Source organism: Petaurus breviceps, unplaced genomic scaffold, assembly GCF_028583685.1.
Source record: "Petaurus breviceps papuanus isolate PSGF00001 unplaced genomic scaffold, PetGlider_PUasm1.0 90731, whole genome shotgun sequence".
Classification (NCBI taxonomy): Eukaryota; Metazoa; Chordata; class Mammalia; order Diprotodontia; family Petauridae; genus Petaurus; species Petaurus breviceps.
In genome coordinates this window covers 301,095-318,330 of record NW_027187325.1, presented here as the reverse complement: position 1 = coordinate 318,330, position 17,236 = coordinate 301,095, and the positions used below count along the sequence as shown (strand labels likewise).

Below are 17,236 nucleotides of genomic sequence, written 5' to 3'. Positions count from 1 at the left end.
AATCTCTAGCAAAAATATATAAGGGGTTATTAAATGGATAGACTGTAAGCATTTAAAAATTAAGGAAGATACTACAAGTCATAACATATGAATCTCATTTTCTTGCGTGAAAGAGTTATTACAGTGGCAGATAATACCATTATTCAAAAAGAAATTTAAAAATTCATATTCAAAAGATGAATTTTAATTGGTATATGTGCGAGCTTTAGGAGAGGCAGAATGGAATAGTAAAAGTAGGTGTTGAACATGGAATCAGATGACTGGGTTTGAATCCTGCCTCAGGCACTTCCAAACTGTAGGGCCTTGGTCAGGTTACTTTACTTCTCAGTCTTAGTTTATTATTTATAAGATGGGCATGATAATATTTGCACTTCCCACAGGTGGTGTGAGGAAAGTGCTTCATAAACTTTAGAGTGCCATACCAATATAAGGATGCTGTGGGAAGTCTCTTACACAATTATCCATTTATCCTAAAGGAACAAGATTCATCTTAATATGATGGAAGAAAATAATCTTGACTCATTTTTTACACCAGAGACACAGAAGTCTATATATTATATTTCTAATACAGACCAACAGTATGTACAGATCACATATGTATAATATATCATGATATCCTTGGCTAACAATATCATTAATATTATTGCTTTCCGCTACATGTAGTTTAATAAAGAAATGTTTCCTAGAAGGTTTTATTTATGGTGAAACATAAAAATTTTAGATTCTTAGGTCATGTTTCAATATATAATCACAGTGGCTAAACATAATGAACCATATAAAGGAAATTTATGCTAGAGGAAATAATTTAAACAAAGAATAATTCTTAATATATCTCAAAGGAGAAAATTCTCAAGAGTAGAAAAAAAATCAGATAGTATTATTACCTCAAATAAGGCAACTAAGAAAACATTAACAACTAGCAACATATATGCTTACTTTCTTATCCCTATAAAATCTTTGTGATACTGGCCTGTGAATGTATCAAGTATATCCTTGATGAAAATATGAAAAGAGAACAAGTATGCTTTAGGAGACAATCTTCTAACAGCAGAACATATCCTGACAGTCATATAACTGACTTGAGAGCCGTAAAGAATACAAGACCCTATAATATTCATTGTTCATTGGTTTGCATCACTGGCATACATACACAAATAAAGAGAGAGAGAGATCTACAGTTAGTTAGACAGATAGCTATCTCTATCTATATCTTGGAGACTGGGAAGATACACAGCTGTTGCAAGGATCCCTGATTATTCCTCATCACAAAAGCCCATCTTTTATAACAATTTTATTTCAATAATAGTATATGACTGTTAAACATGAAAATGACAACTTTAGAAGAATCAAAGCAATGAAGCCAGTATATATGAAAAGAAGCATGGTTTGATGGATGTAATCAGGCTGCAGAACATCAACAAAGGTAACTTATATAACCAGAAGTGGTGCAAAAGATACATAAGTATGGAAAAAAGGACTGGCTGGTCATGTAGACAGACATCAAGTGCATAACCTTAGGGTAGTATTGGTAGCCATGAAATATTAAAAGGATGAGAGTAATGTTCTAGTACTATGGAAAAGATCCTCTACGGATGATTTGGAGAAAGACAAGGAAAAGAATCACACAGGATAAGAAGTAATGTGCTACTGATTAAGCTTCCATGTTCTAGGACAGGGCTCTGCTGTGGGCTCTCTACTTCTTCTATACTTCTTCATTTAGAAATCTGATTAGCATCCATGGATCCAATAATCCCCTGTTATCAGCCCTACCCTTCAGATCTGTGTCTCCAACTGCCCAATGGACATCTTGAATGGGATGACCCACAGACATCTTAAACTCAACATGTCCCAAACAACTCATGATTGTACTCCCTTCCCTAAACTCTTCCCAAATTCTCTATCACTATTTGAGGGCACCAACACCCTCCCAGTCACAACCTAGGTGTGATTCTCAATTTCTCACTCTCTCTCATTCCCCAAATCCAATCTATTGTCAAGTCTAGTAGATTTTTATCTTAGTGACATGTTGTCCCCTTCTTTTCTCTGCAGCTGCTACCACCTTCATTACCTCCTGCCTGGACTAGTGCAATAACCTGCTAGTTGGTCTCCCTGCCACAAATGACTCACCACTTCAAAGTGTGGATCTGATTATGTCATCCCCTTATTCAAGAAATCTAGTGGCAACTCATCACTTCTAAGACCAAATATAAAATTTTCTATTTGGCATTCTAAGCCCTGTATAGTCTGCCCCATTCTACTTTTACTTTTATAATCTTCTTACACTTTACAGTCCCCCATGTATTCTGCAATCCAATGACATTAGTCTCTTAGATGTTCTTGCACAAGAAAAGAAACTTTCTCTACTCCAGGAATTTTCTCCTTGTTATCTCCTATTTCTGGAACTTCCTTCAAGTCCTAGTCGAAATCTCACTTTATACAGGAAATCTTTTATAATCCCCCTTAATTTTAATGGCTTCCCTCTGTTGACCATTTCCTATTGATCCTGTATATGTCTTGCTTGTACAAAATTGTTTGAGTGTTTTCTCTGCCATTTGTCTGGGAGCTCCTTGAGAACTGGGACTGTATTTTACCTTCCTTTGTATCCCCCAGTGCTTATCAGAATGCCTGGCAAATAGTAGGTACTTAAAAATGTTTATTGACTGACTTCCTCCTCTGATTATCTAAAGTCCAAACTGAGAAACTGGACACAATAATCAAATAACATCTCAACCAAAGCTAAGAATAAGATCTGAAAGTTTTAGTTGTGAGATATAGAGACAGAAATATTTATCTATATAAATTCCACTGACTAATATATTATTATTACTGAAGCTGAATGAGAACTTCAGCTGGAAAGATTGGAGGCTTGTGACATAAGAAAGAAAGGGAAAATTTCTAATAAATATATAAAATTTATTGTTGTTCTGTAAGGTTTCTTATTACATAATTTTCATTGCAGGTATTGCCAATCTTGGCAAAACACATAAAGAAACTAAAATATAAGCAGAAAAAATGTACAAAGTTTAATTTTGGTTACTTATGCCTCTAGCATACACTATCTTCTTTGAATACTAAGAAGCAAAGACTGAAATGCTCTCTCATTCAGATTAAGAGTATAAAATTTTCAATTATTTATTCAACATTTATCAACTGTTTACCATGAATATTAAATATAGAAAACAGAAATTCTTCATGTTACCTCATTATTGGTATAATGCAGATCCATAGACTGTCCAAAAGCAATTTTGGCTTTAGAACTCAGCTCTTCTAATCTAAGTGGTCTGGGAAACTGAAGGATTCTGTAAAGATATAAATTGACAAGATTTTGTTGGTCTTATAAGACAAATATATCTACTCTTGCAATAATTGTTGCATACTGGTTAAAAGAGAGCAAGTGTTACATAGTGCTGGCCTTGAAATCAGGAAAACCAAGATCAAGACCTTCCTCTGATTAGCTGTGTGGATGTGTGCCCACAGGGAAGTCATTTAACCTTTTAGTGCCCCAGGTAACCTAGGCTAAGTTGCAGGTGAATTATCAATTGATATATACTGGTGGAGGTGGTTCTCATATCAAGTAGCTCATCACCCCCTATGAAATCATAAGTATGGGTGCCATCTCCCGCCCTAACCAAAAATGACTTAATAGATTTAAAATTCAGAGAATCTATATGCAAACATTCAACTGGCTTAAACAAACTAGGAGTTCAAATTAGTTATAGTTTATCCATATTTCCTCAATGAAAATGTACCTTGCTCTCAATATTTTCTTGTCTGACAAGCATACAAATTGATAGGTGTGCATTAAAAAGCAGTGTAAAAATATACAACTATTGAAAAATAGTGACAGAATTTTCAACTGAGTAGGGGTAATGATGATTTTCAGTAAAAACTTTTTGAGCATACAAAAAGTACAGTTCAAACCAATTTATGAGTTGAATTCCCTCTGAAGAAAAAAATAAGGCCCCAGAATGTTTTTGGTAACCTCACTGTGCCAACTGTCTTTCAAAAACGGATACTATTTAAGTATATTGGATTGAACTAACATGGTATTTTTTTACTCACATCTCTTGAATTATTCAACATGTGAAAAAAATTCGAATGATAAACTCTACATTAGTATTCTATTTTAGAAGATTAACACTGTATTTTCTTACTTTAATTAGCAAGCAGAGCAATAAAACACTTTTTTTCCCCAGTAAGAATAAAAGAAACTCTCAGCTTCAAAATTCTATATAATATGCTATAATTTTGGTACTTTCCTCACTTCTGAAATGTCAAATTTATGACCCAAAGAAAAACACTAAGAAAAGCTATCTGCTTTCTTTTCTTTAAAAAAATAATAAAGTAAATTTAACAGAGATTGTTTTAATAATTCATTTTAAAGAACCTTTAGGACCAAAAAGATTTGAATCTGGTTCTGATCTGATGGAAAACAATTCTCAGTTTATAAGCTGTTGGGATGTATGCTTCCTAATATCTATTTAGTATCTAACTACCCCAAGTTATTGAATGACTAATGGTCTTCAAATACTATACTGAAAAGATTCATATAAAGACAGGATACTAAGTGGTTTGTTTTTTTACATTTGGAATCATAAAACAGGAATTAATAATGCAAAACACAATTGTTTTAATCTTTTCATCTCAGTGGAGTTTACCTAACATTTTTTGACTATTCTAAAATAGAAATAACATATTGATCAAATTAGAGGAAAATTAATAAATGAATATCCATCTTTAAACAGACACATCATTTGGAGCTTAAATTTCAAGAGACTGGGTTTTAAATATCTGTTCTACACTTTATCTACAAGTTATAAGAGTATTACATTTTCAACTTTATGCCATGACTCTACATTCATCAGACACAACTGATAACAATTAAACAACAACCACAAATCATTAATGGCTTCAATGAGGCACCTAAAAGATGTGTTTAAACCATTAAATAAGAAAAAGAAACACATAAAAGTGGCTTATCTTTTTCTACTTTACCTTTTTTCACCCCGATGTTCAAATTTGACTCGAACATCATTCTATAATGAAAAGACAAATCATAGACATATATGGAAACCATTACAAGATAACTAGAAATTAGCTATGATTTCTGATTAGAATTCTAATTTTTCCTTAGATAAAAATGAACATATATAAAATAATACATCATTAGTTTTACAACACTAAAAATTTTTAACATTATCTTCTTTCTTTTTGTACTAGATACTGTACAATTAAATCACTCAAATCTGTAAGGCATAAATTTGCAGAAATAAACTAGCTAAAACAAAGTAACTGATTTTGAACGATTCAAAAACTCATTATAAAACAAAAAAAAAAATACTGCCCTCAGAGTACATTTAGGTTTAATAGAAATTTTCATATTAAATAAAACTTAAGATATTAAATTAAAAACAAAACAATTTTCTACCTTGCTGTCTGCTTAGGAAGGATCATGGGGAAAATTTCTAAACATTATCAACAAATTTTGATTTAAATCAGTGGATACTTGGGCCTAACTTAAATGAACTAGAATTAAATATTTGGACACTATTCTATATATGTCTTTCAAAACTACTAAAAGAATTAGGTGTGGTGGTGCACACCTAGAGTCTCTAATGCTAAGGAAGCTGAGGTTATTGGGAGTTCTGAGGCAGTAGGTCTAAAGCTGATCAGGTGTCTGTACTAAGTCTGGAATCAATATGGTGAGTGGAAGGTTACCAAGCTACCTGAAGAGAGGAAAACCAGTCCAGGCCAGAAAAATGGAGTAGATTAAAATTTTGTCGCTGATCAGTAATGCTACCAGGCCTGTGAATGGCTGCTATCCTTTCAAGCTGGGCAAGATAAGAGAGCCAATCTCCAAATAACAAACAAAACCAAAACCTACACACACTAAACCTATAAATACTCCTCTTTCACCCCACAAAAATCCAAACCAAACCAAAACAAAAAACTATTTAAAGGGCAATTAAATGATTTGTGTAGCAACCTTATTTGTTTAATAATATTATGAAAACAGGGCAGCTGGTGGCACAGTGAATAGAGCACCAGCCCTGGAGTCAGAAGGACCTGAGTTCAATTCTAGCCTCAAATACTTAACACAAAAGCTAGTAGTGCGACCTTGGGCAAGTCACTTAACCCCAACTGCCCCTGCAAAAAGCAAAAAAAAAAAAAAAAATTATGAAAACAAATACCTGTTTTTTGGGTGATGAAGATTTTGGTTTTCTGGTTTCCTGAAGGGATAATGCGGGTCGACTGGCCTTATGGAGGACAGCCAGATCTTGCATTATTGAATCCAAGGCTTGCTGATCATCTGTTTTAAAAAATGCCACACACAGAGAATATCATTTCAACATACATTAAGACTAAAAAAAAATAGAGAATAAGAATTGGAAAAATACATGCAGACCATTTGAATGACTAGGCTGTTAATGAATTATAGTCTAAGAGTTATAATTATTAATAACAAACTCAAAATATAATCATACAAGTTTTACTATAGCATAATTCTTGGGGTTCATACAGGAAACTATTTTATAGGTACGATAATATTAAAATCAAGTTATATGGAGGGCCTCAGGGTATGAGAATATAACAAGAAAAGAATAACAGCAGAAAATATACCTAATAATTCAAAAGAGAAAATAAGGAAGATATTAAGAAAAACACTTATAGCCTCAGGTGTATATACACACCACTGCAAAAAGTATTAAACAAAATGAACTTGATATTAAACATAAGGCTGAGTAAATATAATCTCATAGATATCAAAACCAGGATGAGATTCATGACTGAAATAATAAAGCAATAAGGCATATTACATTCAAAAGAGACATGTAATAAGGTCATCAAAGCAGCACTGTCTATCAAGAAATCAATCAACAATATTTAATTAAATGTCTACTTTGTGTGAGATGCTGCCTAAGTCAGTTCCTATCAAAAAGATATATACATATATAGAAATTCAGGAGCCAGAAAGTAAAAGCACAACATGATTTACATCTCGGTAAAGAAAAAGGCACTGAGTAAAAGTAGCAACTGGTTATGAATAGGCTGCCTGATTCCTGGTCACAAGCAGTAATTACAGAAAATTCTTAATTAATATATGCCACTGAATATACAATAATATACAACATTGGCATTTCAAAATGGCTTAGTTGAAATGGTTCTATAATTCTGGGTCTTCCCAAGAGAGCACTGCTTACATGTTTGTTAAACTAATGGAATATGTGAATATAATCTCATAGATATCAAAACCAGGATGAGATTCATGACTGAAATAATATAGCAATAAGCCAATTTTTCTTCAGTGAATGATTCTGGGTCTTCATGAAAAATTCTCATGAAGAACCACCAAGTGGGGCACCCCCTATCTTGAATTCTCTATGCTTGTAGCTTCTCTACCATTTTCCCCTTGCAGTGCAAAGGCCTTTTGGGTAATATTTACATTTGTGGCTTACATAAAACACTCTGAATCCTTCATCATGAAGGCCTGATCACATGTAAAGAAGCAGTAATATCTGTAATCATACATATTTGGGCCTCTACTAGATGCAATATTACTAATGCTATCCTGCCACTGAAATATTTAGCCCAAATTTTATAACTTTGATAGCTATATAGAAAACTGGCACAGAAGCCAATTAGGAGGCTATTACAGCAGTGGTGATGAGACTCTGGATTAACGTGACGCTTAACATGAGGGAAGAGGAAGAGACTTATTTGACAGATACTGTCAATCAGTCAATAAACATTTCTTGAGTGCCTGCTGTGGTGAGCACTGGAGAAACAATTAGAAGCAAAAGACAGTCCTTGCCCTGAAGGAGCTCAAAATCTAGTGGTGGAGACAACAAGGAAACAAATATGTTCAATTAAACTATATACAGGAAAAAGAGTAAATAATTCAAAAAGAGAAAGCACTAAAATTAAGAGGAGTTGGGAAGTTGGAATTTGAAGGAAGCCAGGGAAGAAAAAAAGTAGAGATAAGAGGAAGAATATACCAAGCACAAGGGATAGCAAGAGAAAATGCCTAGAAGCAAGAGATGGAGCACTAGTTTAAAGAATGGCAAGGAGGGGGGTGGCTAGGTGGCGCAGTGAGTAAGAGCTCCAGCCCCATAGTCGGGAGGACCCGGGATCGGTTCCGGCCTCAAATACTTAACACCCACACCAAAAAAACTGGCCCTGTAACCTTGAGCAAGTTACTTAACCCCAATTGCTTATAAAAGAAAAAAAATAGAATGGCAAGGAGGCCAGTGTTACTGGAGTGAAAAGCAAGTGATATCAAGTAAGGTGTAAGGTGGGTGGCAGAAGGCAGTGCTAGGTTATGAGAGATTTTGAACACAAAACAGAGGATTTTGTATTTGGTCCTCAAGGTAATAGGAGCCACTGGAATTTAAGGAGCAAGGACAGAGGGCAACATGGTTGGATCAGTGCTTAGAAAAATCACTTTGGCAGATGAATGGAGGACGGACTTGAGGCAAGCAGACCCCCTGGCAGGCTGTTGCGGTATTTCAAGTGTGTGTTGCTACCGTGTTTCCCCGATAATAAGACACTGTCTTATTATTTTTTTTGGACAGAAAAACACCAGAGGGCTTATTTTCAGGGGAGGGCTTATTTTAATGAACATTGACAGCAATTTTAATAAACAGGTAAATGTGAACAAAAAAATGTACCTTTATTCAATAAGCAAATCACTGGGGAAGAACAGGATGATGCGCTCACTGCTGCAGCTCTGATTGGATGCAGCTCGGAGCGCAGCGTGCGTTTCACCCGGGGGGGGGGGGCAGTGCATACAGAGGGTACCTTAATGTAGCATGTAGCACAGGGGATCACCTTCACTACAGTAGCAATCTCAATAGGGCTTATTTTCGGGGGAGGGCTTATTTTAGAGGAATCTTACACAGTAAGGGGAGGGCTTATTTTCGGGATAGGTCTTATTATCGGGGAAACACGGTATTATGGATACAGAATCAACAAGATTTGGCAAACAAGTGGATATAATGGGTGAAAATTAAGAGGATAACACCAAAGCTTTGAAGCTGAGTGAATGGAAGAGTGGTGGCACTCTTGATGGCGATAGGAAAGAAGAGAGGCAAAGTTCTAACACTACTCTGTGTTACTTAAAAATATGAGCAATACTGAGCAGAGTTCTGGGTACCATATTTCAGGATTAAAACTGACCAACAGGAGCACAGAAGGACAAGCAGGATGGGGACAGGAACTGAACCATCCCATATGAGAAAGAGGTGCAAAAGTTAGGAATGTTTAACTCAGAGAAGTTGACTTAGGAGCTGTTTCCAAATATTTAAAAGTACTGTCATGTGGAAGAGGGATTACATTTATTCTGAACTAGGAAACAACAGGTAGAAATTAAAGGGAGGCTGATTTGGATTCAATATAATTTTCTAACAATAACTTAAATTAGAATGGTCTGCTTCTTGAAGTAGTTCTGGATTCCGAGTTTACCATTTGTGTGCCATGGGCAAGTCTTAATTTCAGCTGCCTAAACTGTAAAATGGGAATAAATAATTATAATACTTGCACTTCAATTCAATGAACCTTGGTAGTCTTTAGGAAAGGGCATTATAAAAAGGAAAGCACTTAAATAAATGTTAGCTGCTGCACAAAAGACAATCAACAACAGGAAGATAAAGATTCCATCTAGATTTTCAGGAGATTTCAAACTTGGAAGATGTATGTGTGTCAGGCCTCTCTGTATCATGTTTAAAAAAATTTTTTTTGGTTAGCTGGAAATTTTCTAATTAAAGATGTCCTATAATGGAGGGAATTATAGTTAGTCTTTCACGATATAACTACTATGAAAATGTTTTGTGTAACTACACATGTACAACCTATATTGAATTGCTTATCTTCCCAGTGGGGATGGGTGGGGAGGAGGGATGAAGGGAAAAAAATCTGGAACTTAAAGTTTAAAAAAAATTTACTTTTTACACACAACTGGGAAATAAGATATACAGACACTGGGGTATAGAAATCCATCTTGCCCTACTAGGAAGTTGGGGGGGGGGGGTGAGGGAGGACATATGAGAGAACAGACTGGGTGAAGGGGTATTCAGTAGGCTCGCTATTTTGGGGTGGGGTAGGGGAAAGATGGGGAGAAAAATTTGTAACTCAAAATCTTATGGAAATGAATGTTGACAACTAAAAATAAATTTTAAAATTGGAAAAAAATTTTTAAAAATAAAGATATCCTATACTCTCCAAAGAAAACTGTTACAGGTCAAAGTCACTGACCTCAAAAGTACATTTCAAATATAAAAAATAACTGTTCTCTAATAATTTAATAGAATCACATCTTAAAACTTGAGAATACACATCAAAGTTAAATATTAACAGTTCTAGTGGTTCTGCTCATAAGTGGGGCTGCCAGATTCAAAGATAACATTTTAAATCAACAGAAACATCTATTGTGAAATATTGTGAAATAAAGTTTTGTTAAATTGTTAACTTCGCAAACTGGTCATTGTTGCAGTTAACTATAATGCAACATCATAGAAAAAGGATGTAAGTCAAAACAATATACCTTGTTATTATTTATAATCTTTCCTTAATGGGTAAACAAACTGATACTGTTCCAATTACACGAAAGTTATTTAACATGATACTCTAAGAAAGCAAACTATCCACAGGAAAAGAAAATCGATGCTTAGGTATTTCTATGTTTGTATACTTATCTTTTGAAAGAAACAAACTTCCTTGATATGAAATTTTTTTGATTGATGTTACTTTGTAGAATTTATTTCTAACTATTTTTTAATAACTACTGTGAAATAAAGTATTAGCTTTGAATAGTTTTGGAGTCAATAAAGAACTACTTTTAGAGGTTTTGGCTTATATTGCTTACGTGTGTGTGTGTCTGTGTGTGTGTAATAGAACCAAAGAACACAAGGAGGCTCCACCTTAAAAATACTTCCTTTAAATATTCTTTGTTGTTGTTTAGTGGTTTCAACAGTGTCCGACTTTGTGACCTCATTTGGGATTTTCTTGACAAATATACTGGAGTGGTTTGCCATTTTCTTCTCCAGTTAATTTTACAGATGAGGAAATGGAGGCAAACAGGGTTAAGTGACTTGTCCAGGGTCACACTGATAGTGTCTAAGGCCAGATTTGAAGTTAGCACTTCCTGACTCCAGGTGTGGTGCCCTATCCACTGCACCACCTAGTTGCCCTTAAATATTTTACTAATTATTAATTGAGTTTATCAGAAACACATCTAGCTTGAAGGTCTGGTTCAGAATTCCTAGAGTAACAAACTTTGACAAAATCCCAATGTGAGAGAGGAAATTTTGATGGACAGGCCTAAGAAAGTGAAGCAGCAGAGCAGCATCAGATATCTTGGATGCATGTAAAATAAGATAAGAATTCACGATCTTTTCCACTCTAACAACCCCCTTCTAAGTCAATCATACTTTACACATACACACAGTCAATCAGGTTCATGACTTCAGTGTCATTTTCTATTTTTCATCTCCCAGAGAGAAAAAACTCATATTAATCCAATTCCCTGCACATGACCACCTCTTCAGATGTTTATCACTTCTCCCTCGGATTACCACAAAGTCTAAATAAGACTCCAAGCTTGCAGTCTCTGCCTTCTGTAAACTATCTTCAAAACATCTATCAAAAAACATCCCTAAAGTATAAGTCTGACTATGTTACTCTCCAGCTAAAGGAGATAAAACCTCCAGGATAGGATAGGACTGCACAATCTGCTGCCCACCAAAGGATTTTGGGTGGCCCACAAAAAATGTAGAGGAATAACATCCTCTACATTTTTCACTGGCTGCCCGAAATCCTTGAGTGTGCTCATGGGATGGAGATTGTGCAGGCCTGCTCTAAGATATAATATAAACTCCTCAACTTGTTATTTGAAGCCCTAAATAATCGGCTCCTACCTCTTCAGGTTTCTCACACTCTATACAAACTTCCCTGCCAGTCCTGACATACAGTCTCCAGCTACTATGCATTTGTCCATGCTGTCAGCACATATTCCCTCTTCATTCCCCCTCCTTATTCCCTCTTCACATCTACCTCATAGAATTCTTACCCTCCTTTAAGGTTTGGTTCATGTGTCATCTCCTCTGGGAAAATTTTTCTGACCCTTCTCTTTGTTGGTGCTCTTTTCCTCCTCAAATTACCATATATCTACTTATCTGTTTATATGTCATATTGCTCTACTATAATGTAAGCTCCTTGTAAACAAGAAATGTTTAAAAACCTTTTGTCCTTAGTGCCTCACACATTTCAGACACTTAGTAAGTATCTGTTGGATTGTTCTGGAGATAAGATCTATGAAGCAGATAATCTAAGTCAGAAAGGACCTCAGGTAATCTTGTTCAACTCCTACCTGAAACTCAGAGTCCCTCTACATCACCATGTTATCTTTCAGGTTAAACTTGGAAGACCTCCAGTGACAGGCCATTTTTGGACAGTTCCATCCATTAGAAAGTCTCCTCCCCTCTAATTCATCCTGGATACTTCCATCAGAAGTCTCTTTATGCAGTGTTCTGGTGAAGTCACTAGCTCGAAAATTTTAAATTCAAATTATTTCTGGTATTCAAGGTCCCCTACAAACTAGTGACATCCTTATTGTTCTAGCCCCATTTCAAGTTCCTTCCCTCCAGGCACTCTACACCACAATCAAACTGATGTACTTGATTTCTCAAATATGCACTATGCTCTCATACTGACTACCTGCCAAAGGACTGACATCCTTTAAAGCACAACTCAAATGGCACTGCCCTGTGAAGCCTTCCTTCCTCTACTCACTTTCATATTACAAAATCTATTACTCCTCACATTCATGTATTACTTTAAAAATGCTTTCCTAGCAATAATTATTATTCTTATTTTATATATGAGGAAATTCAGAACGTTTCAATGACTTTCCCAACATCACAGTTAAGAAGAATTACAGCCAGAACTTGAATGCTTTCTGGAATTGAGTTCCAAACTATCAACTTAATTCTCATTCATTCTCTTTGTCTCTGTCTCTCTGCCTGTCATGCTGTAGACAGCTTTGTTTTGTAATTGAACACATTTACCATGAATAAGAGCAACCTGTATTAATACCTTATAGCATCACAGGATTTTAGAGATGAAAATAAATAAATCAATAAGCTTTTATTAAGTGCCTAACTATGTGCCAAACACTGCATTAAGTACTAGACACAAAGAAAGGCAAAAGACATTCCCTAACTTCAAGCAGCTAACAATCTAATAGGAAGACAACATGCAAACAACCATGTGCAAATAAGCTATATACAGAATAAATAGGAAATAGTCAATAGAAGGAGAACTGGGAAAGGTTCTTTGCAGAACAGATTTTAGTTGGGACCTGAAGGAAGCTAGGGAAGCCAAGAGGCAGAGGTGAGGAAGGAGAGCATTCCAGGCATGGAGGACAGCTAGCCAATGAAAATGCCCAGTGTCAGGAGATTAAGTCTTATTTGAGGGACAGCAAGGGGGCCAGTGGATAGAAGAGACAGTGGGGGTGCAGTTGGAAGGTGGTATAACTTACAAGAAGACTGGAAAGATGGGGAAGGAGGTAGCTTATGAAGGACTCTGAATACTAAAAAGAGAACTTTATGTTTGATGCTGGAAGGATAGGGTGCTCCTGGAGTTTATTGGGTGGGTGGAGGTGATCCAGTTGAACTTGTGCTTTAGAAAAATCACTTTGTCAGTTGAATGGATGCTGGACTGTAGTGGGAAGAGGCTTGTGGCAGGCAGACCAACCAGTAGGCTATTATAATAGTTCAGTGAAGTGATGAGGGCCTGCATCAGGGTGGTAACAGTATGAGAGAAGAAATGGGGGTATGTTCAAGAGATGTTGCAAATGCGAAATCTGCAGACCTTGGCGACAGATTGCACTGGGGGCGGGGAGGGGCAGTTAGAGAGAGTGGAGTGAGGAGTAAAGGATGATACTAGGTTGCAAGCTGGGGGGACTAGGAGGATAGTGGGACCTTCAACAGAAATAATGAAGTCTGGAAGAGGGGGAAGGTTTTGGGAAGAAAACAAATGAGTTTTGTTTTGGACACACTGAGTTTAAGATGAGACATTCAGTTTGAGATGTCTAATTGGCAGCTTGAGATGGGAGAATGAAGGTCAGCAGAGAGGTAAGGACTAGATAAACAGATTTGAGAATTATCAGCACAGAGATAATAATTAAATGCATGGAAGATGATGAGATCACCTAGAGAAACAGCATGGGGAAGAGGACACAGGACAGGCTAATGGTAAGAGGATGTGACCTAGATGAAAATCCAGCAAAGGAGACCGAGGAGTGGTCAGATAGGTAGGAAGGGAACCAGCAGAGAGTGTTGTCCTGAAAGCCCAGAGAGAAGAGAATATTCAGAAGAAGAAGATGATGATCAATAGAGTCAAACGCTGCACAAAGGGAAAAAACGGATAAGGCTCACCGAGAAAACATTATCGAACACTGGTTTAACTCTGGAGATAGAAGTTCTGGTTGAAAGCCAGATTGTAGAGAGTTATAAAGAAATGGAGGAGATGAAGTGGAGGCACTTATTGCAGACAGACTTCTCAAGGAATTTAGCCACAGAATAAATGTAGAAGAAATGGAAAGATAATTATCACAGAATGCTCAAGTGAGGAGGTTTCGAGGATGGGAAAGACATGAAAATATGTGTAGGTAGTAGGAAGCAGACAGGGAGAGATTGAAGATAAGTGTGAGAATGGGTATAATAGGGGGTCAATCTGCTAGAGGAGACAGAATGGAATGAGATAGAAGCATGTATATAGAACCTGAGAGATTACCCATCCCAATTTCCTGATTGTATAGATGAAGAAACTATTCAACAGGAAAAATGATTTGTCCAAGGCAATAAGCTTTGATTTATCTGATCTTCTATTTAAATCCAGTCCTCTTTCCATTGCCTCTACAAGGCTGTAAGATCCTTGGGGGCAGAGAACAGGACATAACCCTCTGTACCTAGGAGAGCATTCTACATAAGGAACCAAGCTGTATGACATTGAGCCTCTCTGTAACTTGTACACACTGCTCTACTTCTCACCACTTAGAATAGCACATCTGGAGCAGCTCACAAGGAAAAAATGTCCCTAGTCCCTAGGGGTATTAGCATATACAACTTTGGAACAACTACTCTGGGCCCACATATCTTGACTGGTGAGTATAAACTCAATTAGTCCATAAAATCTATCCAATTCCAGACCATGCTTCAAATTCCATCCAGATGTCCATCTTGACTTCTGCCCTTCCAGTGCTCACACATATACATACGCCTTCTTTCCTCTTCCTCAGGGCTCAGGAATTATGCTGCCATAGTACCACTGTTCCTGGAAAGGTCATATCAATCAACTGTTCTATGGATCAACTTACCATCTCTGGACCTCCCCAGACACTCTTTGCTGACCATCATTTCTATATATATATATATATATATATATATATATATATATATATATATATGTACTGTCTTCTATTAGAATGCAAGTTCCTTGAGGGCAAGGGACTATGTCACTTTTATATTTGTTTTCCCAGTGCCTGGTACATATTAAGCAAATAATTCTTACTTCAATATTGAATCTTTTCTAAATTAATACTATGATTCTGAGCCCCTCGGAAGATCGAATTTGATTTTTGTCAAAAAGAACTTAGCACATAGTAGGTACTATACAAATGTTTATTCTCTTGCCCTTTTCCCTTTCCCCTTTACCAATGAGGTCTCCTTTTACTGGACATACTTCAACTTATTAATGCTCTGTTCACAGACACTGGGAATGATAGGGAACGTTGTTGCTTCCAGGAATTTAGAGTTAAGAGCCCAGTGCCTTCTCCACAAGTAGGCTATCTTAAGTTTATCTTTTCAATTTCATCACTCAACTGAAATGGCTCTCTCCAAAGTCACCAATGATGTTTTTTTGCCAAATCCAATGGCCTTTTCTCAATTCCCATTCACCTTGACCTCTGTGGCTTCTGGCACTCTCAGTCACCCTTTTCTCCTTGATATGCTCCTCTAAGTTTTGGTAACACAACTCTCTCCTAGTTCTCCCTCTTACCTATCAGATCACTGCTCTATCAGTTCTTTGCTGCATCTTCATCCACATCCAAACTGCTAACTATGGGTGTCTCCTAAGGCTTTGCCATCTATACGATTTCACTTGATGATCTCACTTAGTTCACATAGATTCAACTATTGTTTCTGTGCTAATGGTTCTCAAATCTACTTATCAGCTTTAACTTCTCTCCTAACCTCTAGATTCACATCTGCAAATGCCTATTGGACATCTCAAACTGAATGTCCTATAGAACTCAACATGTTCAAAAATGAACTCATTATCTTTCTCCCTTAAGCATTCCTCTTTTCCTAAATTTCCTATTGTTGTCGAGAATACTTACATCCTCTCAGGCCTTCAGGCTCACAACCTAGGTGTCATACTTGACTTTTCACTGTCTCTCCTCTTCTCTCCCATCCAATCTGTTGTCAAACCTTATAGAAGCAACATCTGTTGTATACATCTCCTCATTTCTGACACTGTCACCGTCCTTGGGTAGGTCTTCTTCAAGAAGCCTTCCTCAATTCTTCTTTCTGTTAGTACCTTTTCTCTGAGATAGTTTCTAATTATTCTTATATATATATAAAATATTTGTATATATATATATATATATATCAACATCATATTTGTATAAAGTTGTTTTCCTGTTGTCTCCCTCATTGTACTGTGAATACTTTCAGGGCAGGGACAGTGTTTTATCACCAGCATTAGCATTTAGTAGACCCTTAAATGCTTCTTGATTTGATGACCTCTCTATGGCATTTGATTTGGTTGAACACCCTCTCTTCCCAGATATTCTGTTTTCTAGGTTCTATGACACTAGACTATACCGTTTCTCCTCTCACCTGACCACTATTTCTCAGTCTCCTTTGCTGCTTCATCATCCAAATCAAGTCCAATAGTTGTGTGTATTCTGTCCTTGGCTACTATCTTTTCTCTCTACACTCTTATACTTGGCGACCTCATCAGCTCCTACGTGGTCAATTATCTTCTCTATGTAAATGTCTCCCAGACATATAGTCTTAAGTCTTTTACCTGAGATCTAGTCCCACATTAGCAGAAGCCTAATGACCATTTCAAAATGATGTCAAGCAGGCACCTCAAATGCAACAGGACTATCTTTTTTTCTGAACCTACCCCTCTTTTGAACTTTCCTAATGCCAAGGAAGGTACTAAGATTTACAAC

At 36.4% G+C, this 17,236-nt stretch overlaps 1 protein-coding gene across 2 annotated transcripts in view; it reads right to left on the bottom strand.

Annotated features, from left to right (window-relative positions):
- MAP3K2 (mitogen-activated protein kinase kinase kinase 2) overlaps positions 1-17,236 on the bottom strand; it is a 98,624-nt gene that overhangs the window by 39,860 nt on the left and 41,528 nt on the right. For both annotated transcript variants that reach the window (XM_069066857.1, XM_069066856.1), the window contains exons 3-5: positions 6,192-6,310; positions 4,996-5,036; positions 3,200-3,299 (exon numbers count right to left, since the gene is read on the bottom strand). In XM_069066857.1, coding sequence (XP_068922958.1) covers positions 3,200-3,299; positions 4,996-5,036; positions 6,192-6,310 — 260 coding nt within the window. The remainder of the gene's footprint in view (positions 1-3,199; positions 3,300-4,995; positions 5,037-6,191; positions 6,311-17,236) is intronic.